The sequence below is a fragment of the Syngnathus leptorhynchus genome, chromosome 8, assembly GCF_054491065.1.
Source record: "Syngnathus leptorhynchus isolate UIUO chromosome 8, UIUO_Slep, whole genome shotgun sequence".
NCBI classification, from domain to species: Eukaryota; Metazoa; Chordata; class Actinopteri; order Syngnathiformes; family Syngnathidae; genus Syngnathus; species Syngnathus leptorhynchus.
This window is the reverse complement of record NC_141202.1, coordinates 4,712,202-4,739,463: the sequence shown is the minus strand read 5'-3', so window position 1 is coordinate 4,739,463 and position 27,262 is coordinate 4,712,202. Positions and strand designations below refer to the sequence as shown.

The following is a 27,262-nucleotide window of genomic DNA, read 5'->3' as shown; positions in this document are numbered from 1 at the left end:
GGAGATTTTTACAAGCCAAAGGAAACATTAGCTTGCTTTGGCTCAAAGTGGACGCTCGTCATATCTCAAGGAAAAATCAACAGATCCGAGCGCTTTACAAATAAATGTTCAAATGTTTTTTCAAGTTACAGTCTAATTGTGAGGTTCAGTCATGGAAATCTTATCCTCTTGTTGTACAAAGGGCTCAGATTGCCAGGAGCAATATTGTCTCGGTGACTCAAAGTTGAATCAAAATAGCCGTTTGGCTGAGTATCAGTCCCGGTTAGCAGTCCTATTGTCTGTCTTGTGTTGTTGTAGAGAAACGGTCGAATGAATTCTCTTCGATTTGATTTTTCTTTCCTGTACTACTGCTGATCCCCCACCACCACCACCCATCCCCTTTGCCCGGAGAGGTCAGAGAAAAGCCACTTTGCTATCAAGTGAAGGATGTCAATCAAATCTTATCGATCTGACTTTTAACTGCAACTTCCCCCAATGGCGAAACATGTTAATGTTATCGAGCTGTGTCGAAACATGAGAAGCGGCGTATGTGGGTGGCGGTTGAAGCGGGAGGAGGGAAAGGTGTCTCTCTCTCTCTCTCTCTCTCTCTCTCTCTCTCTCTCTCTCTCTCTCTCTCTCTCTCTCTCTCTCTCTCTCTCTCTCTCGCTCTCCCCTGCTGTCTTTTTGGCCACAAAAAAAGCAATGTGCAAAGCGCCATGGGCTCAGTATGGGAATAGGGGGTGGGAGATAGGCAGATAGAAAGAATGAACAGGGGTCAAAGGGATTTACTGCCAGGAGCTGAACGTTTCAGGTAATGGATACGCTTGAATTGGTAAAGCAAACCTGCTGCTTTTCTTTCTTTTTGCCTTGGCGGGGGTGAAAGAAAACAAGCGGGGTGTAACTTACCACATGCTCTGAAAGGGCATTTATGGAAAGTTGATATTCCAGCACCTGCGGCCCAAACATTGGCTCTCAGGTGTCTACTCGGGACATGTGCGAGGCGGCCGTGTGGGTAGAGACGTGGATGCGGATGGTGGGAGGCTTCTTCTGCCACAGAAGACGCAATAAGGAGACCCAGAAAGTGCTTGCCAAGCTGGATGAGGTGAACCTAACACCCCTTGGTAGAACCAAGCAGTCCATTGTTCCAGCACGTTGCGCCCGTCTGACTGATGCATCCTACTTCTGCGTCCATCCCAGGGGAGGCTTCGAGGAGGAACAAAGCAAAGGAGGAGAGGGACTGATTGTTCCCTGCTCAGACTATCCGCAGATGGGGCTACGGCACATGATGTTTGCTTTCCAAAGTCCCCAGCGTGTTCTGTGAATGCACCCGAGGATAGAAGATAAGGCAATGCCAGTAGAGACAGAAAGGACTGGGGAAAAAAAAAAAAAGGACTTAGCTGCTTCAGACTATGATGTCAGTGCGAATAGAGTGCCCATTCCCGAAACACAAGACAAAAAGCAATGGAATGAAAAAAAAAAACAGGAAAGTATTGGCTGAAGCTCGCCAACATTTCCAAGCAGAGTAATATAAAGCGGAACATGATGAAGAAGGGAGGAAGAGTAAGTGAGAAACGGATGAGATGCAGAGATGCATCCATCATGAGCTTTGGCGCAGGAGCCATTTGTACCTATTGTTCTCCGTAATTTGTTTTCTCCGAAGCTGCACAGGGAGGGGCAAAGGGCAGAGACCGGGCTACGGCAGCCATTTATTTTTTGCGCTAATTACATAAGTGAGGCACCGTAATTAGGCGCAGAGTGGAATAAAACAGTGGGCTGCCAAAAGGGAAGTCACAGACAGTGATTTCTGTATATTTTATACATCTAAGTGACAGTGTTAAAAGAAGCTTTAAAAAAAAAAATGGGGCAGGAGAGGGCATTGAAGAGAGATAAAATGGGAAAAGTCCTCTTCTCAGATTGCTCTTTGAGGTGTAGGTCGAATCGTGTTTAAGACACGGGAGGAAAGGGAGATGTTTGAACCAAGGAAGAAAAAAAGAAATTCTTCGCATCAAAGCTGGAGAGTGGCTTTAGTAAGATGTTTGTTTTGGCTTGTTTGGGAGGGTCTTCTTGTTAGGTCACCGTGTCGACCCGGCCCACTGTTTGGCTCAGGTGGTATTACGCCTCCGAGCCGCCTCGTGGTAAACTATCAAAGAAGACCAACAGGTGTGAGGGTGGGGCTTAGATCATAGGTGTCAAACTCAAGGCTCGGGGGTCAGATACGGCCCGCCACATCATTTTATATGCCCCCCACCCCATGAAGACAAATTGTGTATCAACTTCATGGGTCAATACTAAAGTTACTAATTGTCTTCACTTTTAAAAAATAGAGATATTGCCGGCAAATTTTGTGATCTTTTAAAAATATTTGAACAGTTTTTACTAGTCTCTGGTTTCAAACAGTTATTCAAGATGGTCCTCTGAAGGAAACTATGACTACGATGCGGCCCGCGACAAAAATTTGTATTTCACCCCTGGCTTAGACAGGAGCTTCAAGGATGAACAAAACTGGATGTAGACCATTTAGCCCATTAAAAAAAAAAATCGAATCTGTAAAGTGCCATTACTTTCGCATTTTGGCTTAAAAGCTTCCATTCTACGGAATGCTGTGTTGTCTGCTCGTGTGGCTGAAGCCGTAGAGTCTCGTCTGTTGTCACCCTGGGACCTACATTGTCCTACTGTCGCCAAGTCGTGACCCACTTTTATAGAAGTGAAGAACAATGAACAGGAATTGTTCGAAAATAGCCTTTGAAAACACATTCACCTTGTATTTTTAAACATAACCATTGTGACATGTTCAAAGTGTTTTTGAGAGTGCCTTAGGAAGAAACGGAAGATAATCAAAAATTGCTACAATTGTGCAAAATCCAGCCATAAAATTATATTTCTATATGCATTTTAAAAACGACAAAAAGGAATCCAAGCATCTCATCTGTATGTGTGTGTGTGTGGGCGTACTGAGCCTGTCAATGGTCTTTCAGGACTGTGATCCATGGAAAGATAAATAAGCCCCTAATGAAGCCCCTCAATCAGCGGGTAGTTAAACAGCTGACCAAAAGATTGAAGGGCAGCAAGGGCTGATTGTTTGCTCATTCAAAGTGCTGGGAGGCGTCACACCTTTTCTTTGCACCACCAACCTCAGCCTTTCTTTCTCTGACGCTCATTTTGATACAGGCCAGCTCCCTGATTGCGCCAGGCAGTTCTTTAAAAGGCAATTTCGAGCGAAGGGTCCCTTTGTTTAACCCCCCCCCCCCCCTCCAAATAGGGGCGCATTCTATCTATTGTGCTTTTCTTTTGAGTTTGAATGGTTCTGTTGTGGTCATTAGGCATGTGATATTTTGTTTTTAGAAAACAAAATAAGTGCTTCTTCCAACTGGTCCTGACTAGTTTTTGTATTGGGGGGGTTGAGAGAAATCAATGGGGCATTTCAACCTAATACAGCCATGACTGTTGTTGGTAATGGTTTGGAAATCGACAGCGGTCATGCGGCTCTTTTATACCTCCGGGCTTGGATCACAAGTGAAGTCCAATTCATTGCCACTTGAATCGAGGCAAGAAAAAAGAAAAAAAAAACATCTTCTCGTGAGCTTTCAAAAGACTCACATGATGACGGTAAAAGAACAGGTTGCGTTTTGTACGTTTTGTCAGAAAAGCAAAGGAGACTGCCGATTTGCCAAAGGACAGACAGACAGACTGACATTCTGGAACATAGCTGCAGTTTTTCCATAGCAAATAATGATGATTCCTCTCTGCAGCCTTTTGCTTCTTTGATCCTGGGTAATGTGCTAACAAGCAGCGTGGGTTCATGGAATACACACCACACTGTGTATTCAATGTGTGTGTGTGTTTTCTCACCAATTAATGAATTGCTTTGTGTGTCTGCTGAGGTGACAGTGGCCTGTCTCTGGCGGGGTCTGTCCTCCCCACCCAACACAAACACACTCACACACATATGTAGACATTGGGCCCTCTCACACTATTAATGAAAGCAGATTCATTAGTGCTATATGCAAGAGGACACTGGACCATTGCGAGTGTGTCTAATCAGGGGACCACTCAAAGACTGAGGGCCCCACTGCACCAATGATAAAGTTCACATTTAAAATTGAGCCAACGAGCGAGCTGGTTAATTGGGAGAGAGGGAAAGGAGGATGGTGGTCACCGAGAGTCGCCTCCTTTGGAGAGAGCGATGTCTCCCCCCCTCCTCACACACAGACACACACACACACACACACACACTTTTCATCTTCATGTCATATAATTCAATCCGCTCAATCTCAAATCATTTCTCCTCGTATTTCCATCCTACTTGAACCTTATCGCTCAAAGCAAGATCTTCAAGTAAAGGCTTGTTCAAAGACGAAATGGAGCGTCGGGAAGAAGGAATACAAATGGATCTCAGGAGAGGGCCTTAATGAGAATCACTTTGCCATTTTCCTGGGTCAGATGTGGAAACAGCTGGCAAATAGATGGAGGGAGAGAGAGAGAGACGAGAGACGAGAACTAAATGAAGCTATACCACAAAGTGATAGGAGTTGTGCTGCTTCCTTGATGTTTGGGGCTCTAACTTGTGTCCCACAGCACTTAACACGCCCCGAGCCATCTCTCCTGGCGGTTAATTAGAATCCAATAAGGTTGCCTCCTGTTGGTCATTGTTCCTCCAGTGTGTTTACCCTTTCCAGAGGCTCCATTCGCTGCTTAATCTGCCGAGAAGCTGAATGTCAATAGGTCAGGCCAAGACTCCCGAGCCCAGAGAGGGCGGGAGGGAGGGAGGGAGGGAGGGAGAGAGCCATTGAGCAAAGGGAGAAGGAGAGAGGATCAGGGGGATGAAGGAAAGGGGTCATTTCTTTCCCTCCTTGCGATATTTTTCTCCTCGCCACTGCGTTGTTGTTGTTTCTCCCCACCCCACCCATCGCGTCTTTACCTCGGCTTTTCTTCTCACTTCTAATCCGTCCTCTTGATTGTTCTAAGCTGCTTTCAGACAGCCCCAGGGATTCTGGGTAGGGCAGTTGGAGAGTGTTTTAATTAAGATTTAGGAGAGAGCTCCCTTAAGGAGGGTGCTTTTAGTGCGGGACGGACAGAGCAAAGTGAAGAGGTGACGAATGGAGGAAGAGCTCAAATCAAAAAATAGGAGCCGGAGAAAGCTTATTTAAAAAAAAATAGAAATAAAAGCTGTTAATAGACGTGGAAACACGCGGCCATTTGCTCATACAAACAGTCGGGGCTCTGAGGCATCCAAGTGGTTAAGCCAAATTGGATTTTTTTTTTTTCTCAATCTGTAATCAAGCGGCACAATCTTTATGGATCGATCTCAACTTCCTGTGATTCATACCATATCCTGCGAGGGTGATATGGGATCAGTGTTAGCCAGCAGGCAAAGTGAGGGAGTTTAAACGCTCCATCTAATGATCGATCATCACACCAGATGGGCTCGGGAGCCTGCGACGCTTCACTTGTTTTGTCGCAGCCACTACCGTGAGCTTTCTCGCTTAAAGTCCAATTTTGCAGATGCAATAGAGAAATTAGCTAATTGACTCGTTAGGTGAGAAGTCAGCCATCCATCCATTGTCTATACAGCTTCACCTTTTTAGTACTACTGGGAGCTCCAAACTATCTGAGCTAACTTTTGAGTGAAAGGCAGGCTAGATTTATTTTTATTTTTTTACGAATCTGAACTTCTGGTGAAACTAGGCTCGGCATACCAAATGAAACGTGCGTGCTCTGTTTGGTACGCTTCTTGTTTAGCGCACATCTGTCCCACCTGAGATCCCACTTTTGAACACAAATGTAAAAACAGCGTGCACAATGAAGTGTTTAAGTCAATCAAAGCAACAGACTCGAGTGCGAGAGGCCAAGTCGAGGTCGGGGGACCAACCCTCGGCATTCTTTGCCGTCACGCATCCCGACACAGCCACCATATGTCCAATGTTTCATGCTCAATGAAGAAACCAGCCAATGTTACAAAGACCCATTCACAGCCAGTTGATGCTGAAGAATAGTGGAATGCTACGGTATATTTGGGGACAGAACGTGGCACCAGCCTGGAGCAAATCAAACCAAAATAACACAACAAACCACAAAAACAATTACGAAAACAGCAATCCAAGTCAACTTGAAAAGAAAAATCACAAACGGCGAGCAAATTAATTTCTGCTTCCGTCTTTTCCCAGGACTCTTGCGTGTAGCATTTAGTGCTTGATGGAGAATCAAGTTAACTGTGTTCACGCCCACAACGGTGCAAAACACCATTTTTTTTAAAAATCTTTCACCACCTTGTAATGATGTGAAAAAATCTCCTCACTTTACCTAACCCACTGCAACATATTGTGCCAGACTTATGCCTGGCATGAAAACAATCATCAGGCTCTAAATCTTAGCAGTCTTGCAAATGAGTTCTGGTTGTTTTTTTTAATTTGGATTGCTGTAGGCTATTTTGTATTGTCTATGAAAACCTTAATCACATCCATCTTTTAGTTTCTTGAAAAAAAAAAATCTTGCCTGTTGCTCTTTATCGATCATTTCAATTCATGTTGATGTTGTGTGACTATTTAATGTCGTTTTTAAAAGCTTTAGTCCTATTTTGGTGCTTGATAGAAATGCATCCATTTATTTTTAAAGCAACACCGGCTGATAAACAATATCATGATTCTGCTCCGAGCGTGTTACAGCTCCCCCCAAGAGTCCCCCAGTACACACTCAGTCACTCACAAGGCTCTTAATAAGGCCACCAGTAAATGCCAGGCAAGATATGCCGCGATGAAAGCTCTTTTTTCCTCATACTCTAGCTTTGAGGACGAGTTTCGCTGTGTCGTGCATGGGGGGGGGGGGGTGTTATAACTGCAGCTTTAAAGAGCAATGCTACATTTTAAAAGGAACAATAAACCCATCCGCTTATGAAATAATATTTTTTGTGTCCCTCATCCCATTGTGTGCCAGCTCAGGGGACTTTTGGCAGACATGAAAGCTGAGCAAAAAGGTAGCAGAGGAAGCCCGTGCCAAAAAGATAAAGTGTGCCGAGCTCCACTGGGAGGGATGCATCACACAGATAGTTCATTCTTTCACTGTAGTCATTAATATCCGGCGCAAAAAAAGGTCAAACCTGACTTGAAGCCGTCCAGTATATCACAGTTACATTTATACATCAAACCCTGCTGTGATGTCTCATCAGTTCGGTCACACAGGAGAGACCCGCACTGCACATTATCAAAGATTGATGGGCTGTCCTAGTTAACGACAGGGGGGGGGATGCGGAGGTGAGGGAGGGGGTGGGGGGGGGGCTTCGCTCAGGAACTTTTGCGTCGTCAGAGATGTTGACTGTGCATCACAGGCTGTCGTCTTAGTAGTGCAAACATCATTAGCGTGGCGGGCCCGCGCTTTGCCCTCCCTCGCGCGGAACCTCTCGACCCGACCTCGAGATAAGCAGCGGAACTTGCAAATGCAGTATTGTGAGGTCAGGGATCTCACACCAGAGGCTGCTGGCAGATGCAGAGGCTGCAGACACCATCTCCTCCCATCCGTCACTTCTCTCCATACATCCGCTTCAGTGTCAGAGGAGGGGGGGGGAAAGAAAACCCACAACAACCAGATGAGTCCTTTTTTTGTTTCAACACATCTCTTTAATGCAGCGCCATCGTGCCCACCCCTTTGTTCACACCGCTCGCCTGCTTTAATAATATATTGATTAATTAGCTTGCTCATTAATCATTTATTCCTTAATCACGGCCTGATTTTTCTCAGGGAAGCGGTGCAATCGGGAAAAGCCTGACTTCACATTTCATTCTAATTACACTCCTTCACTAATCAACACTTAAGAGATGGAAATTCAGGAAATGAGTTTTTCTCCCTCCTTACTTTTACTCAATACAAAGCACAAGTATTGAGTCCAGCAGGTAACAGCCCAACCGCCCTTCTCCCCGCTTCTCGTCCTCTGGCGCCTCATCGGCGGGTTAAAAGGACGTTTCCACTTACAAGTAATCAAATGAACAAAATGAGTATTTGATGTTAAATTAAAAACTTTTCTTCCCGGCAAAGTCGACATTCAGGGGGAAACGAGGAAATTAGGTTACGTGCACCTTTCTAATTGTACCCAACCTGATTCTACACAACTTTAATGTATTTGCTGGGATGGCTAGAAAATAAACACGCATGCTAATGTATGTTTATTGTATAGCATCGCTGTAAAGACGACACCATGGTCTTCACTTGGCAGCAGTGGGCATTTTTCTCACTGCCTTTAGTCACCAGCTGAGTAAAATTCATCTCCTGAACCTGTCCAGATAAAAATACAGCCGAGCATCCATTGTTGCTGGCCATACTGTGAAGCGGAAAGACAGCAAAACATTGTCTATAAATATTGTGAAGGTGTTTTTATAAGAATGTAGAGGCGGCAACATTGTGCATCTCACCATTTTATTCTTTCCAGTAGATTCATGGCTCCCATGGGGCTAGAAAGTAATTTGTTTAATCGCCAGGAGTTATTTTCTATGGACAGAGAAAAAAAAAACATTGTTAATGTGAGGAGAGCATGAAAAGGAAAAAGTGAAGAGGAATATTAAAAACAGCTTTAATTAGAAGTGGTCTTTGTGCTTTTTTGTGTATTTGTTGCAAGGGAAGGCCAAAATTCCACACATCCGCTTTCTGTGAAGACACTCTTGCTGACGAAAAAAAAAAAAAGAATTATGCATCAAATTAAAAGAGAGCTCCAATGAGATGACAGCAAGTCGGGCATTAACCTCTAAGCTTTAAAAAGCACACACATTAAGCAACGCTAATGAGACTCTCATTGAGCTAGCTGTGTTCTATGTTCAAAAACACACAAAAGCGCGGCGTAGACTTCAATGTGCTGCTTTCAATGAGGTTGTCGCCCTTACTCCACACACCAGCAGTTGACGTTCGACGCCAACAATGGCGTCGATAGCCTCTTCCCGTCGTCGCTTACGACTTTACAACCCTCATTAAAAAATAATAATAATAATAAAAGGGAGGGGGGGGAGTATTAATTATGAAACGCACTACTTCCTATCCTATCGTGAAGAGCCAAGGGGGTCTCCGATGGGCTCAATTAGGGAGAGTAGGCCACAAATCCCCAGACTAAATTAATTGATACCCCAGGGCATTGGATCCAGAGCCAGTACGATGTAGACTTTCTTTGTTTTCATTTTACCGCCTTTTAGAAAAAGCAAGAGACTGTATCGTTATCATCCTCGTCGTTTTATGGATTTTTAATCGAATTTAATTAAACATTTATTTGCTCGCTTCATTTGTCACCGAGCTATTCCGTCACATGTTGCGCACTCTTCCGACTCTTACAAAACCAAACAGCAAAAAAATAAGTTGGACTGGTAATAAATAATCATCCAAACAGTGGAAGTGGGAAGGGGGGGGGGGGGATCGGGGCCGTGAGACAGAAGGAGCAAAGCAATGGAGCGAATTAGAGGGACAGAAACGGGCTGGGACTATGACACAGATCCTGCCTGCAGCTGTCTTGCAGTAAAAACACCAAAGGGGGGAGCTGGGGTAAGCTGGAGCCAAACGACAAGACTGGCTCAATCAACATCTTGTCAACAATGCTGGCTGATGTGTACAGACAATTTCATACCACCCTCCACTTTTTCTCCTCCTCTGCATATGCTGTTTTATTTTCTGTCCTCCTGCCAGCCAAGCCCGTCACTTGCTATCCCGTCCGCATGCACTCGGCAGTTCTCTAACTCATGGCGTGTGGCGATTGTGTGTGTGTTGATGTTCAAAAGCAATGCTAGAATTATACTCCGCCAGATGCTTCTGCCCTGCCCACCAGCGAGCCTAAAGATGTTGGACTGTGACAGTGAGTGTGCAGCAAAGATGCACAGTTGGAAGTGCAGCACAGCGACTGCGAGCTGAACCATTCATATTTGCTCCAGCACTGACTGTGTCACATCAGCAGTCTTGGAGTGCAGTGAGTCTTGGTCTCACCCCCCCTTGGCCTCCTCCTTTTTTTTTTTTTTTTATACATCCTATTATAGCAGGTACCCCGGGAGCTACTGATGCAGCTCGCATCACGACTGCTTTCCAGCTCAGTAGAGAGCGGATACTATTACATGACAACAAATATGAAAAAGTTGTTCATTGTGGTTTTTAGATGACAATCGTATCAACACGGTCCCCATTCACAAACGAGAAGATGCGTTTGTGGTTTCAAGTTTGGCTAGAAAGCATAATAGAGTCATTTTTAACAACACTTTTTATAACATGTCTTATGTACTTTAAATACACTCTTGAAACTTTCACATTTCAACCTCTAGACGATTTGGAGTCTTCCAAATAGAAATTGAAGTGTGAAAGAGATATGCTTACCGCTTTGTCACTGTGCTTGCCTGACAAACAGGCAAATTGCACAATATTGAATTTCTCAGTTAAATCATGTTGTTTAAAAGCCTACTCCAGTATGTATAAAGTTCATTGATTAACATATCCACCAAGGTTACATTCGGAACACTTAAAAACGATACGAATTGCTCACGCACAAAAGAAAAGTGGATAAATTGAGTACAGTGATACCCGCAGTAGTGGAAGAGCAGCCAATTGTCACATTCTTTTTCTCAAGTTTTCTGGTGTGATGTTGCCATCAAGCTATGACAGCCTTTGAGACAAGCTGATTGCCGTGTTATATCAATTCTATCTATAGCCGACATCTTTACAATCGGAGGCCGTGCAATATCTTTGTATATTTTTTTTTTCTGTTTTATTTGAACATGTTTTGAATCTCTCGTCCCTCTTCTCTCGTTGTCATTGCTGACGAGTCGACGTAAAGTCCTGTGAGTCTCGCGCGGGGATGCAGAGCACGAGCAAAGGGAAAGAAGAGGAGAAAGCGATGACAGCTGACACCAGCGGTAAAACAGAGCCGTGTCAGAGTGATGTCAGTGATTAATAGCACATAGGGACCTTGCAAAGTGTGGCTTGCTCATGAGTGTAGATGCACGAATGATAAACAGACAAAACAGATTAAACAGATTCAGGGTAAGAAGCCAAGCTGGGGAGGGCTGGAGAGGCTGGCAATGGTTTAGATGAGCGGGTCCATTCGCTTAAAAGGGGTCTCGGCTCCAGCCAAGATTTTCACAATGGAATAAAGACCGGGAGGAGATGCGAGGCGGATTAAACTCGGGCAAAACAGCTCTTAAAAAGCAGTTAGATTGCAATTTGGGCAAAAAAATGCAGACGAGGAGGAAAGGGAGCCAGAGCGGGTGAGTGGAAGTGCAACCGGAATGCATAAGGGAGTGATATATTTTTTAAGAGGGGTGCGAGAGAGGAGAGCATCTGCAGAGAGAGCTACTTGCAACAGTCAAAGAAAACATACATGCTGGGCACACCACAGTGCGGCCAGTTGGTGGGTGGTCTCTCTTGTTGTCTTCTTTGAAGCCCTCAAGTTGTGTACAAGTCATGCTAATGAGCTTTGGAACACTCCAAACATGAGATGGGTGCTGGGTCCCGATGGGGGCATTCGGTTTGAATAGACTACCTCAGCACTACTTTTTTTTTTTTTGTACACAAACATATGCACGCATACACCAGTGGAAAGAGACAAAAGACTCAAAACAAAGGGATAATAATTCTATACTGAGAGAAATGGAGCTTGCATTTCCAGCCCGATTTAGAAGCCTTATCTCGACAAGGCACAATGGATGGCATTTGGGGAGAGGGCTTGTTTATTCCAAGCTTGACACTTTTTTTTTTTTTTGCCAATTGCCTTGTTTTCGGGGGAGTTGTGTGTGTGCATGCGTGCGTTTGTGTTTTCCCCCCATTTCCTCGTCTCTGGAGTCTATTAAGGGAACCTCACGCAGGCTGAGTCCACGACTATATAATATACTGTATATATATATATATATATATATATATATATATATATATATATATATATATATATATATATATATATATATATATATATATATATATATATATATATATATAGTACTACACTTGAGTGTGAATAGTATGAAATAGTATATCACAGTATTTGTACATATGCAGACTGACCTTTTTTCCTTTTATATCCAAATGGCAAAAAAATGATTATGAATCGTCATCATGAGCTGATAAATAGCGCTCTCTATGAAATGAACGATGCTCTCCATGCTAGTTTCCCATTATAAGCAAAGGTCACGCACGGTGCCATTATCACGCTTTAACTTCATAGCCCTCACACACCCAAACGCATACACGCATGCACGCACGCACGCACGCACACTGGCAGATTCAATCTAATTCTCCCAGGGCAGATGTCCAGTGGTGAAGGGATCACTGCTGACATCTGTCCATCTTTTCCTGATCCGCCCTGATGTGAATGCACCCCTATCAGTTCACATAAAGTAAGCGGCAACGGCAGTGGTGGAAAAGCTCTTTAACAGGTTCAACCCTGAAAGGCTGTTTTGAATTTCACTATAAAGCCACGCAACTTAAGCAGCAAAGTTGCAACGTCAAACGACACCGCTAAATGTGCCCCGCGGTGCTTGACATTTGGCTTTTCTTATTAACACATCGTTGTACACCTCAAAACATCACGCAACGTCAGCGGGAAACGCACTCACACGTGCCTATTTGGCGCCACGTGCAACCAACGGCGTGAAATGATATTTCAATTGAAGGAATCTGGATTAAATTGTTTGATTACAGCAAAAACGAAAAAAAACGCACACACACACATTCTCACACACACACGGCAAATTAAGAAATTGAGTAAATGCTGAATTTGTGGCAATAAGGAAATGTTCCTCTAAATACAAAGACCTTGAAAGGTAACATTAATCCAACACATGCATTACAACTAATCCATAGAGTGCAAATCTAGGGAATGAGTTCATGAATAGATTTAAGGTAGAGAAGCAAAACAAGTCAAATCCCGTACGGTGGATATTTAAGAGCCACATTTGTATTTTTGTCATTTTGATTCAATTGCAACCCGTAGCAAAGCTCCTCATATTAAGTCTGGTGTGTTTTTGTGGTCTGCATGTGTGTCTTCACACTGCTTCCACCGTTTCCCCCCATTGTGCACCTCTGTTCCTCCCTCGCTCTCCATCAGCAACGTATTCATGTAATTAAGCCGCTAATACACCGTCAAAGAATTGTCTAATTCGGCAACGAGGAATTAAAGGAATCTGGCATGAGTCATTAGCCAGTCGAGATGTTCTGTAGAGCCTTTTCAATAAGGGATCTGGAGAGCTGTGAATCACTCTCTACGGCACACAGTCGTCACTCTATTTTTGTAAGGCTCCATACGAAGCATTAATTGCTAAATGTGAGCCAAGCAAATTGAGTGTGGGTGTGGTATAGACAAACACTTCACAGCATGTAATCCGTTTAAGCAATCAGGCAATGAAGTGAATTATTACCCATTGTAAACAGTTTGATACACTGGGCAAGATACTTAATTGCAAAAAAAAAGAGGAATCTCAATCTGGCTCTACTGGGGGGATTATGAAACTGCTCATTACTTCTTGAATTGAAAACATTTGACGGAGAAGAACATAAAGATTCTGACAGAAAATGACGGTCCTTACTAGGCATCTAATAGCTTGAGCACCAAGACTCAAATTGGCCTCTTTTGATTCATACTTATGTAGCCCACCTGCTACTCAACAGGCTACTCCGACACTTTTGTAACACACACACACACACACACGAACTCATGCAGTGCACTATAGTGCTCCAATTACACATTTTTCCTTCTTCAATCAGATGGAGGACACTACATTAGCACCACATTAAGGTTTTATGCTACCAAGTAGTTCAATTTGGTTCAACTTGGAACAGATTGGTCGGGCAGGTACGCTTGGTTTTTTGTTGGATGGAGCTACAACGCATGGCTCCCCATTGATTGATCGACAGAGAATTTTCACTTTGGAAATGTCACGTAGCTTAACATTAATAATAACATTTGCATATCTGTTGTTGTGCAGAAACAACAAATACTCTGTGTGCACTGAAAGATATCCAAAATCTGGTACGATACAGATCTTTGTTCCATCGGAATGCAAAAGAAAAAAACAAAAAATTGGTTGGTTGAGATGGAATTTTGCTTTAATTATGCTGCTGGGTGGCAAAGGCAGCGGGAGGGGAGAGACCACAGGCCCTCTCTGAGATGAAGTGGATAATTGAGTGCGGAATAAACACTGCCAACAAGCAGCCTCATTCAAACTCAAAAAGAATGACGAAAGAAAGAGGGGAGGAATAAAAAGAGGGTGAGAGCAAAAAATCCCCGCCACCCTTCTTAACGGGGTGTGTGTGTGGGGAGGGGGTTGCTATTGAAAAGCTATTAAACTTGCATTTAGCAGGATTGATTGAGAATGAAGAGGCCTATTAAAAGAGAGAGACAAGAGGACAATAGCATGTCTCTGGTTGCCGTATGTTGCCCTCCTTTCAGCAGCTTTCTTTACTGGCGATTGTGATGGTGGTTGGGGAGACCGAATTGGGGGGTGGGTGCAGGGGGGGGTAACCCTGTCTGTTTAAGCAGTGCAACCAAGAGAAGCAGTTCAGGAAGGGTTGGGGATGGAGGAGGAGGAGGAGGGGGGGGGCTTAGCTCAGTTTGAATAGAGGCCTCTTTATCTCCCCGAGTCCCCCTTCCCTTCCATTCTCCATTGAGCAACAATGAAAGAGAGAAGGAAAATGAGTTTTTTTTTTTCTCCCCCCCCCCCCCGAAGTCTCCCGACTCGCACAGAGAGCCCACTTAGATAACCAACCAACTGTCTCTTTCCCCGCCTACGGATTAGTTACCTCTGGAGTGCTGCCATCTTTCGCTACTCGTATAGGGTTTGTAATACTCAATCTTTATCATAGTGCCACAAACATTTGGAAAGCGTATTTCTGTTTGTGTGGGTGTGTGTGTGTGTGTGTGTGTGTGTGTGTGTGTGTGTGTGTGTGTGTGTGTGTGTGTGTGTGTGTGTGTGTGTGTGTGTGTGTGTGTGTGTGTGTGTGTGTGAAGGCCAGCCAAGCGATCCATTGAGAGTGTGTGGCGCACTTAAACACAACACCACAACGGCAGCAGGTGTCTCTACTGAATTTCAAGCGCCTCAAACAAAACGGGTCCCCGGGGACTTTAAGTGCTGTTTTAATTGTTTAACATCCATTTTTTTTTTTTTACGAAAAGTACACTGAAAAAACGGCACATTTGTTTTCACATTCTTTCCGAAAAGTACTTCGTGCAAGGAAGCATAAAAGGCATATGGACTTGGGAAAGAGTTAAATAAGTTATGGGGCAATGCTGAGTCTTCTTCTTGACAGGGATATTTATGAAGGAAAGGGGGGGGGGGGGGGGGGAATATGAAATGTTCACCCAAGTCAGCCTCATCCATCTTTTTTAAAATGTCAGTTTATTGAACGATCAGCCTCAGTCTTTCCAGGGCTATTTTCACCATCCTAACCCGACACACCTGCTGTCATTCTTTTGTATACCATTTGGTCTGAAAATATCAATTCATGTCAGATTCCAAACATGTTCATCCTTCTGTCCTTGCAGCCGCCACCCGAGCAGCCTACTTTTCCCAGCAGCCTCAGGACCAGGTGGTGGTGTCTGGCCAGTCCGTGACTCTACCATGTGTCATTGTGGGCTATCGGGAGATGGTGCAGTGGACCAAAGATGGACTGGCTTTGGGTGGAGAGAGAGATCTACCAGGTATGAATGATGTCCCTCACCTAAGACATTTTGTATTAGCGCGCTCGGATCTAGACGTAAACAACTGTTCATAAAAAGTACATTTTCTTTCGTTTCTTAGTGCTTGTCTTACTCCGATCAATGGCGGGGCCCCATTAGAAAGCAAGCTTCTCTTCCTTAACCGTTTAGGTTTTACAAGATTGAACGGTGAAAGGTCGTTGAGGCCCGCCCGCACGTAACGTGATTTGCTGCTTAGCGTTTTAAGGCTTTTACAGGAAAGGAGATAATCAATCAGCTTTTCACGCTGACATTTGATGGCGGAGAGACTGCCTTTCGGCCCCAAGAGGCCCTGCCACCATCTTTATTGTGTCTGTGCTTCAAGGACAGAGTCCTCATGCGTTTCATTTCCCACCTCACGCTGCTCGACACATAAACACACACACACATACACACAATGGCTCAATCCTACCGAGGCGCCGCCTGCGTTCATTTATGACTTAAACAGCTTTTCCACATTTCTTGGCGCTCGCTGCAAATGGGCTCGGTAGTTGTGTCATTATGTGTTTATTGTTGCCGGGGTCTGTGTCTGACTGTTGTGTGCGCCGGCTTCACGCAGGCTGGACGCGCTACTCCTTAATGGGCGACCCGCTATCAGGCGAGCACAGCTTGCTGATCGATTCGGCAGAGCTGGTGGATGACGCCGTGTACGAGTGTCAGGCGACACAGGCGGGCCTGCGCTCTCACCGTGCCAAGCTGACTGTGCAAGGTAAGATACGTAGCTCGGACACAGGCATTATAAAAAATAAAAAATAAAAAGTCCAGCACAATGTGTAATGTTCTCATTCGGAACGCCAACAGACAGACAAATGAAATCTGTATTGCATTGTGTACAATATCACTGACCTCTTTAAAGGCTTTACAATTAATAAAATGATTTCTTATCACCACTCAGCAATAACCCCTGAGTGATAAATCTCATTTCTTGATGGAAATGAATTGCTGGGGGGGCATAATTCTACTAAAGCTCAGCCAAGAGAGCCCGCCCGATGAGGGAAGGGAAGAAAAAAAGTAAACACTCAAGACTGTGGACGTCTTGGCTAATGTGATTGCAGGAATCACAAATGACTAGAGTAGTCACTTGAAAGTCAAGGTCTGCATAGTTAGCACATTTTACGGTGAGCCACAACATTTGTCAACCGCAAGGCAGTTTTTACATTAACGCGATGTGAGTGATCCACTTCTTCACGCAGACATTGAGGAGAGGGGCAGGGTTGTGGGGGTTACGGGTCTTGTGGGACCGAACAAAGCATTGCTGGCATCTGGTGGCATTTGAAGGAATGTCACTCCCCATATATCTACTTAAGCCAGCTTGCTTATAAAAAAGCCAAGTTAGAAAGAGCAATCACATGACATAACTGGATGATGGAAAGCTTTCCCCTCAAAAAAACAAAAAAAAAAAAGCTTATTTCTATTTGTATATTTTGACAGGTAATCAAACAGACAAGTTCAAGTTTGTATTTGACCTATAGTAGTACTGAGATGTGTTTTGTCTTATACTGACAGAAGGTTTCTTAATCATCTTCGATTCATGTAAATTGTCTCTTTTTATCATTTTCAACTGAAAGGACTGCCGAATGTCTAAAATATGCAGTAAATCGTTGACTTCATTTGTTAATTAATTTCACTCGTGCCCCCCGTTGTAATTAATGTTTCAGCGACACTTTGTTTTATTTTTGTAGCAAAGCATACCGTGTCTCATTACTTTCCAATTAGGAATATACATCAGTGTAAGTCTTGCGAGCGGAATTTATTGAAACGGAAACATCTGCTTCAAGTCGGCCCATGATGAGTTTGGGGAAAATACCAAAACCGAGTCTAGCCTGCCCCTGTGCAGATCTAGACTGAACCTTGTGCCAGACTTGGGAGGACTTCTCAGGCTATATGTTTATATGTAGGCAAAAGTGGAGGTAAAGAAAGTGCGTGGGAGACTTTTTTTTTTTGTTTAGTTTTTTTCCCTGTGTATGTGTATTTGCGTGCAGTTGCCCGCGTGCCAAAGCAATCCGCAGTCAACGTCTGGAGTGCAGTCAGGGGAATCGGCATGGAAATTAAAATCACCTAGCACTCGGATTCCATTAGTGTCCGTGCGGCAGCAACGGAAAGACCTCTGACAATTCAGACACACACAGTGAAATTGGTTCGGTGGAGGGAGCGAAAAAGGCCAACACAAACCCCGCATTCACGCCGCTCCTTATTGGACCGGGAAATGGACGCCCTCATCAGGGGTGGCACGCTTGGCTTGCCAGTGTTGTGTGAGAAACCATGCAAATAAATGAACAAATAAGCAATTCAGCCCAAACATCGCTCAGCAACAGTGGGAACGATTGCAACAATAACGCTAGTCTCTGAAAAAGGAAATAAAGAATGGGAAGTGTGTTATTTTCTCCTCAGAGGATTTCCATTTGAAGACTTTTCATCAATGATACACTGTTAAGCAGACATCATCATCATACGAGAATACTTGTTTGCTTCTTTTAATGTCGCAACATCGGAGGGGATGTACTCTAATTAACTCCATTATTTCAATTTGGAAGATAATGTGCCGTAATTACAGATAATATGTTTGTTATTGGAATTGTACTTGGTGTCAAAATGAAATTTCTGTTCTATTCATTTTCTTGATTTTTTTTTTTCGGGTAAATACCGGCGTTAATGACCAGCCAATTGGAAAAAGCATAAAAACAGTCAGTTCATTTGATGTGTTTTGTATTGAGCAATGTGTTTTGTTATTGCTTTCCAGTCCCTCCTTCAGATCCTTTGGTGGAGGGAGGCCCTGTTGTGCGTCTTAAAGCCCACACGCCACACAACCTCACCTGCAGATCTTATGGAGCCAAACCTGCAGCAGAGATCACCTGGTACAGAGATGGGGAAGTCATGGAGACAGCCATTTATTCCAAGGTACGTGCGAGTCGCATGATGTAAACAGAATCACAACTACTCAGATCCAGTTTTCAATCGCCACCCTTTTCTCATAAGATTTGCTCAAGTTGCTCTCTGCAGTCCTCCTCCCATTTTCACTCACGCCTCCTGCTCCCCCTTATACCCCCCCCTCCCCTTCCGCTAATGCAGTGACACTACAGCATAACTGGAGCATGCCAAAGCTCAGACAGCCATGAGGCTTTCATACAGTAGACTTTCTGCAGAAAGCGAATCACCAACACTACAATGCAGAAACACAATGGGGGTGCGGCGGAGCGTGAGTCGGCCACGGCTGGGAAAGTGTCACATTTTTCATGCTCTCTGACCACGCTAAACGACGCTAAACACCACATTTAAGGAGGCGAGTGCTTGCACTGGAGAAGGGATGGCAGGGCAGGGCGGGGATGGGGGGGGGGGAGGAAAAAGAAAGAAAATTCCAACCACTAAGATATGAAAGGGGTCTGGTGTGATTAGAAAAAATGGTGTTTGTTGCTGAGGAAGAGCAAAAATCGCTCTATTGATTTTGCTGTCCAGGGGAGAATACCCAGCCTGCCATGCGTGTGACATTTTTGCCTCACTGTCACCATCCAAAAACACACTCACAAGCAATTTGGCTATTATACTTCTTTGTGTGTGTGTGTGCGTGTGTGTGAGCAGTATGCATTACCCTCACAATCTACAACTTTCCTCACTTAGGCGTATTGATTTCTGTAAGCAGTAAATAGATTTAAAAGACGATGACAAACAAGGCGCTGACGGCAAACGCTCTCAGAAATGTAGGAACAGCAAAAAAAAAAAAAATAATAATAATCCCCATACCGCATCGTAAAATATACTAATATATTTCATCGCCGGTGCCAAAGAATTTTAAATTAAAATAGCGTTACTGGCGTACGTATAAAGCTAAAAATAGGATGACATATAGATGTTGTAGTTATGGCTTCCGGCTGAAACTGAGCGCAACTACGTTTTGCCGTAGACACTGATGGAAGATGGGAAGAGGGAGGCAGCCGTCAGTATGCTTCCAATCATCCCAGAGGACAGCGACTCCGGCCGCACCTACACCTGCAGAGTTCTCAACCCAGCTGCCCCCGCTGGAAGACAAACATCCATCACTATCAATGTCCAACGTGAGTCACAGACATCCACTCACCCGTATTCTTACCCAACGAGCACAAATCACTTCAATATTGCAAATTTTTCTTGCAGATCCTCCGTCTGTGGTTTTGTCAGTCCAGCCTCAGACGGTGACCGAAGGCGCCAAGGTTCTCTTCTTATGCACCGCTTCAGCCAATCCGGAGATTATTGGCTACAGGTACGAGAGAATCTATTTTTTTCTGCTGGTGATGCTGAAAAGCACATCACCTCGAGAAAGGAAAGAAAAAAAGTCCCCGTGTTTGAATAATTTGCTTGAATGAGCCGCTTGATTGGCAGCATTTGATTATGATTGGCAGACGCTATGAAATAGCTAATAGCCACTTTGATATGCATGGCTAAGTACCTTCCCCGAACTAATAATCTGACTGCATAATGTGATTATTCATCCGTCCCAGGTGGTCTAAAGGAGGCGTCCCCATCTCCGAGGCCAACGGCGACAGTCTGGAGGTGACTGTGGACTATTCCTACTTCACAGATCCGGTGTCCTGCGCCGTGTCCAACTCCGTGGGCACCACCAATGTCAGCACTCTGGTCGATGTGCAATGTAAGTCCAACCCAAGGAGTGTAAACAAAGCTGTTAGATCGCGGCCCTGAGGCGTATGTGTTCAACGATAAACACATTGATTCAAACTGTCTGCTTCCCCCACAGTTGGCCCCAGATTGTTGTCCGGACCAAAGCCAATGACGGTTGATATCGGGATGGATGCGGCATTTACTTGTACGTGGACTGGAAACCCTCCCCTGACCTTAGCTTGGACCAAACAAGGCTCGAGCGAGGTAAGGCGATATCCAAGCATCTTGAAGACTCAACACTTCATCACTGATCAGCGTCCCTTCAGAGTGAAACATTCACACGTGGCCTCCAGGCATGACGCTTTCACACTTTTCTCTCTACACATTCTTCAAAAAAAAACTGCACTCGCCACGCTCCCTGAGGGATAACGCCTCTGGCAACGAACTGTCTGTCCACTGACGGATACGCACAACGTTGCCGAGCTCCGACTGGCTGTCATGGCGTTCATCTCAATCAGTCCGAGAAGCAGTCAGTCAAGCGGTGCGCTTAAAACATCGACAGCTTATCAGGCAGCCACTAGCAGCATTTGAATAATAATAGAAGAACATTACTATGCTGGTATATAAAAAAAAAAAAAAAGTTTAGTACACCACATCAGCACTATACTATCCCACAGGAGCGTGTTTCTTCGCTACCAGTGCCGAAGACAAGCAGGTGAAAACACCCCGGGTGAAATACGATTTGAGATGCCGCGAGCGACGTCGTCACATCTGAAAGCAAACACTTTGGGCTCCTTTGAGGGTGAAAGCAGAGCTTTTTCTAATCCACCCGCTTTCCACTGTCCCCTCACATAGCCGAGAGTAATGGATTAATTGGGTTACTTTGTAAGTGTGTTGAAAAAGAAAAGTGGAGAGCGTGAGAGGGGGATTGTGTGGAAATGGGAGGGAGGTCTGAGTGGAGGTAAATGGATTAAGCACAGCTTGATAGAATGACGGGATCAATGAGTTAAGGAGTGAGCGAGCGTAGCCGCTTCAGAGGCCCACTCACACCATCGCATTGTGTCCTCGCAATTTAATGACAACAATCTTACCGAGCGGCTTCTCAGTTTGTGTTTGAGTATCAAACGTAATGAAAAAAAGGGAAAAACAAAACAAAACGGCAAAACCAACAGAATCTGTAGCCACTCGAACGACGCCACTCGTGTTTCCGAGAACCGCCATTCATTTCGCCGCAGTTCAGTTCGGAGTGGTATACTTTAATTGAATTGGCATTTAACCGTCAGGTGTTTGGAGGAAGATGGCTGCATCAATTAAGTGTGACATCATCAGGGAGAAACAATTCAATAAAGAGCACTGTGCAAAAATGTTGAACTATAATTGAAAAGGTTTCTGAGTCATCAATTAACCAGATATGTTTCTCGCTTTCACCCTTTAGGTTACTCTCGAGGGAAAAAATAGTAGACGAGATAGGAAAAGCACTTTGAAACTTTCGTTAAAAGTTAAATCAAAACTGGCATGTAGGGAAACGGTTCAAAAAATACCTGCTGCCTCAAAGTGTCTGCTTATATTTCCTTGCTACACACATGAGCAAGACGTTATTATCTTCCATATCCGCCTGCTCCTCCAAGCACAGACATCTCGTCTCATAGCAAAGACGGGAACAAGGTCACCTTTTATATCCTCACCCTTAAATAAAGACTCTACGTGCTGCTTATAATTAACATCGACAAATACATAAGGTGTATATTTTTCAAACGGCTTGCTACTTCCAATAAAAAGGATGTTTGAAAGTGGTACAGTGTGGATTTGTTTCAAACTTTTCACACGAGGAGACATCTGAACTGTTCGCTAGAAATACTCAGGAACCCCGGTGTCATTTGTACGGAATAAAAAAGCTCCAATCTCATTGCCCTACTTTGTCTCTCACCAGGTTTTAAGTAACAGCAACACCTTGCAGATCAAGTCTGTTACTCAAGCAGAAGCCGGCACTTACACCTGTAAGGCTATTGTACCCCGCATCGGAGTTGCGGAAAGAGAAGCCACTCTGACCGTAAACGGTGCGCTTCCTCCGCCGATAGATTACTTTTGTCAATTTACTACGTCTGAATGTGTTCTCATTTCTCTTACTTCTGTTCTTTAGGACCTCCTATCATCACCGCTGAGGCCACACAACATGCTGTGAAACACTCCAAGGGCAAGCTGGAATGTAGGGTGGGCAGCACCCCGCCGCCTTATAAGATTGTAAGTCAATCTCAAAATATCATTCTTGGTCATTCACCCATGTTTGTGATATCCATAGCGTTACCCCTGACCTCACCTTCACACCTTCATATTCAACCCACTAATAAAGACATAGACACATATTCAGGAATGTAATTGCACCGGCGTTAAATGAAGCGATAGGAGTCGAGGGAGCTGTGGGAGACGGGCTTCCTACGGGTTTCAGCCAAACTGCATTCAATTAGCGGCCCGAGAAGCATCACTCGGCTGACCTCGTTGAACCGCTGAATGTATGTCGGCCTGAGAGAGGATAATTAGGGTGCGAGAGGAGAGGTAAGAGAGGTAGACGGATGCTCTGCTTGCCCTATGCTACCGGCGGCAAAGAGTAGGCCCACTTCAATGTGGCTAGCTCACCCTCCTCAGACCTCACCCGCACGTGGGAGGGTGCTTAAACAGTCAGCCCCGTTGAGCTTCCGAGGTCAGCGGAAAGAAAGTCGTACAGAGAGCGATGCTGATACCAGAATGAATGGATTTAAGGGTGTGTTTGGTTTACTCACCAAAGAATCACTCACCGATCTGTTATGTACCATCTCGCTCCTTCCCACAGGTATGGTCCTTTGGAGACATCAGCCTGTCGTCCGGTTCCTCCGGTCGCTACTCGGTGCAGACGGTAACCAACGATCAAGGAGTTGTGTCCTCTCTGGTGCTTTCTGAGACTCTGGCGCCGGATTTTGACCTACGCTACAACTGTACTGCCTGGAACAACTTTGGCACCGGCACCGCCTTGCTCACGCTCAAGGAACAAGGTAAAGGCACATGGGTCATACTTATGTGGGTTTCCTCCTGGTACTCCAACTTCCTCAATCCTTTTCTAAGTTAAATGAAGACTCCAGATTGTTTATAAATGCAGATGCAAGTGTGAAATATTTTTGATATTTTTGTCTATGGTATGTGCCCTACGATTGGCTAGCAACCAATTCTGGACGTTGACATGAGGATAGGTTCTAACATCCTCATGTCTTAAATGGCTGTCCAGAAAATGAATGGATGGACCATTGTTTTACATTCCAGTTCTGGTGATTTGCCAGTATTGGTCATTCAGCAAAAAGTAAAACTTAATCTGGTTCTGTACCAAGATGGAATTGGTTCCCAGCCTGACAAAATTCCATTAAAAATCAGTCAGGTCGTTTTTGCATAATCCTGCAAAGTAAATCGCCAATCAAAATGTAAAATTCTCTCACTGAAGCCCACTGTAGACAACATAATGAAACTCTCAATCCTTCTGCAAAGGAGACCAGATTAGGTAAAAGCAGACCCAATGCCTCTCCTTATCTTAATTATACTCTCCCAATCGATATGATTTAATCAGCCGATGGTTAGCTTTAATGAATATGTTTGCCCTTATAACATAGATATTGATTGGGGACAAAAGTCAATTAGATGGAGTCATGTGTTTTAGGTTGGACTGATATTCTCCATCACTGTCTCTGAGTCAAACCCAGCATCTCTGGCTGCATTCCACTAAAGTGATCTTCAAATTACACTGGAATGCTGCAGCCAGTGGAAGACTTTGTTGCAGCAGAAACCAAAAATAAGGATCTCTGTAGTCATTGAAATCACTGTAGCAGAGTGAGGTCTCCAGAGAAATGGGCGCTGGTATCTCCTGGAATCTCTAATTAGAGGACTGTCTATTGCTTCATTGCATGTCAAGCCTTGTTACCTTCACTTTGGGGAGATTAGAGACAATAGCCAGTGTGTGATGCTAGATTGCCCGCACAAGCATATGTTTGTGGTCACGGTGAATTGAAGTTGCATTCTGTAGGAACTGACATCTCAGGTTTTAGCAAATTCAAGCATTTTCCTTTGTATCAAATGTTTATCCTGGTCTTGGTATCGGAGGTTTCTGACACTTCTGACACTCGAGAAACCATCGCTTTGTTTATTCTGGTTCCAGAAGCCGCACCTATGTTGTTAATTGTTGGTGGGTCGGTTGGCGGAGGCTGTGTCCTGCTCATTTGCGTCATCACGCTCATCTCCATCTGCTGCAGGCACACAGGAAAAGGTGAGCTCAACGGTCAGTATGAGACGGATGGGTCACTCGCCAATTTTTTTTTTCCAAATCAAGCAATATAGTGCAAATTGATTTCAAATAGATCCTAACTGTCACTTTTCATTTCCTACAGGCAAAAGATGTACCCGCCTCTCCAAGAGCGACATCAGAGTTCAAATCGTTCACAGTGATCACAATGCCACACGAGGCAATGACGATGAGGAGGATGTCAAAGAGCCCATGGTAAGATTCAGAATCCATTCCAGATACAGTAATGTCATTCCGAGCCAACGTGTAACAGAGAATGGTTTTGTTCTTATCCAAGCGAGGTCTTGTTCGCTGTATTAATTCATCAAAATATGCGCGGTCTTCCCTCAGGCTCCAAATAGTAGCGAGTCTCCCGGGACATCTCGCACAGAACACAGTGATCTCTTGGAAGAGGAGGAGGATGAGCGATCGGACATCAAGGTAAACACACACTTGAAAAAGAATAGCAGGAATCCACACTTTTCATTTTCAGCATCTAAAGAATGTCAAGTACTCAAGAGACTTTTACCTCTCTGCGCCCTCAAGGATCCCACCAACGGCTACTACAACGTACGCGGCCACGAAGATCGGCACATTCGCGGCGGCGGCTTCTCCGAATACGTTCCCAACCCTCGGCCTGTCTACACACCATCGCAGCTACCGTCCCCCAGCCCAATGTACGGCCAACACGGCACCCAGCCACGGGTCTACGACTTCGCCCAAAGATACGCCACCAACACGCTGACCCAGTCGACGTACGAACAACAACAGGCCGCCCAACCGCAACCTTCTCAACCGGCCACCATTTATCCCACCGACCCAACCGTCTACAGCGGCTCCGCCTACCTGCCGGCAACCTACGGTCGGGCCTTCACCAGTTACGTCAAGCCGGCCTCTTATGAAAAAGTGGATGCGTACGACCAGTCGGACGAAGCCAGCAAGGTGTCCAGCTCGTCCCGCTTCTCTTACGCCTCGTCACAAGTGTCCTCCCAACAGTCGGACTACGGCCGACCCTCACAACGTATGCAGACGCATGTTTGATTCGACGAAAGGAGTCGGAAATCAAAAGCTAGGAGGAGTTAACTACGTCGTCGCCGCATATCCATGTGGGAGAACTAACATGAACGGAGACTTTGTCAATTTTGGACAAGTATTAGGAGGGATTCACATTGGCGGGAATGGCGGGGGGGGGGGGGATCATCATCGATGCTTAACAAAGCTGAAAATTTCAGCAGATTGTGATGCGCAAGTCAAATTGAAGAGCGATACCTCATCGGTTTATCTCTGCATGATTGACCCAAAGGTGGAGATAGCCTGTCAGTTGACAAAAGTGGTACAGCTGCATTCAAGTTTACTTTGCGCTCAATGTGAAACATCGGTGATCAAGTTCTGACAGTTTTCAAACGGACATGAACAATCTAGCATCATCTGTCTTCTGCTGTTTTTTTTGGGTTGGCATGCCAGAGGAATACTAAGCACATTTGTGTCGATTACCAACAAGTGACTGAGCTAGCCATAGAAACAAACTAACCTGCGAATACTTTGGCCTGACCTTGGACCCCAAAGAAACAACCGGACCAGAAAATATGAAGATGAGTTGATTTCCATAAAGAACTGGCAAGAGTATGTTTTAATAAGGAGGCAAATGAAAAGGCCATAAAAACCCAAAGATGGTGACCATTTTACAGGGTCGGGGGTCCCAGTACTGCATTCCTTACCCTGGTACTGTTTTCTACAGTGTTTTGTGATTGTGGAGCAGAGGAAGGTAGGGTATTAGCAGAACAATCAAATGTGATCGTTTGGAAGTAACATGGTGGCAATCTTTGACTTGAACTTAACTTGTCAGGTGGGAGGGGCAACATGCCAGGCAGTCGTCAGATGGGCGGTTTACATCTTAATCAAATGGTCTGAAAAATGTTTACAAGAAACAGTACTACCCTGGGAAATCTCTGTACAAATGGCCTAAGCCCATGTTTTCTCTCTGTTGCATGCAAATGGTGTGTCTAGTGAAAACCTTCCGCATTTAGAGTCATGTCCATTTCATGTTTGAGACGTTTGGTTCTGCATCTGGCTCAGTGGCATTCTACCTTGTGGATGTTTCCGTGTTTGATGCCTGCACTGCCATTTGACAGCCTGACGAGAACAAGTCAAACTTGATAGTGGAGGCAAAATCATCGCTTGTCTTTATTTTTATATTTTATATAAGCCTTAATGTACAGCGTGTAAGCTGCTCTATTGTAAAATATCTTTATATAATATGTATCTATCTTCATTTTGGTTGATTTTGGAGCCACGCATTTATTTTATTATTTTGCTTTACCAATCACCGATTTTTTTTTCTTTTTGTTTGCTTGTTTATTATTTTTTTTATCTCATCTAATTGCCATTTGCTTGATCATTCTTTTAATAATGTATTAAGAATTTTATTTGCTAAATATAAGCTACCATTGCTTGTATCTTTGTACACATATTTATATTTAAATAAAACCATTTCCGATAAAAATCTGCGTTCAAGTGTGGAATTTTGAACAGCTCCACTGCGGAGCGGCGACAAGCAAAGCAACCCACGTAGCAACAATGATGAATACGTAAATTAGCAGTGCTGTCTATGTTGATTTTCCTATTCCCCCAGTGGTGCTCGGTTTTTAATGAAGACAGATGCGATCGTACAACCCCTGCCGTACGTGTACGCTCCTCCCGGAACACGACATACCCGTCTCGCG

The 27,262-nt window shown here is 44.5% G+C and overlaps 1 protein-coding gene across 1 annotated transcript in view; it reads left to right on the top strand.

The window, feature by feature from the left end:
* Nucleotides 1-25,694, top strand: part of kirrel2 (kirre like nephrin family adhesion molecule 2) — a 101,671-nt gene extending 75,977 nt beyond the window's left edge. Inside the window, exons 4-17 of the mRNA XM_085918194.1 lie at nt 15,461-15,616; nt 16,212-16,361; nt 18,393-18,550; nt 19,551-19,701; nt 19,781-19,886; nt 20,125-20,273; nt 20,379-20,506; nt 22,173-22,299; nt 22,383-22,483; nt 23,070-23,268; nt 24,417-24,536; nt 24,646-24,755; nt 24,891-24,980; nt 25,086-25,694. Coding sequence (XP_085774320.1) covers nt 15,461-15,616; nt 16,212-16,361; nt 18,393-18,550; nt 19,551-19,701; nt 19,781-19,886; nt 20,125-20,273; nt 20,379-20,506; nt 22,173-22,299; nt 22,383-22,483; nt 23,070-23,268; nt 24,417-24,536; nt 24,646-24,755; nt 24,891-24,980; nt 25,086-25,580 — 2,240 coding nt within the window. The 3' untranslated portion in view covers nt 25,581-25,694. The remainder of the gene's footprint in view (nt 1-15,460; nt 15,617-16,211; nt 16,362-18,392; nt 18,551-19,550; nt 19,702-19,780; nt 19,887-20,124; nt 20,274-20,378; nt 20,507-22,172; nt 22,300-22,382; nt 22,484-23,069; nt 23,269-24,416; nt 24,537-24,645; nt 24,756-24,890; nt 24,981-25,085) is intronic.
* Nucleotides 25,695-27,262: the final 1,568 nt, after the last annotated feature.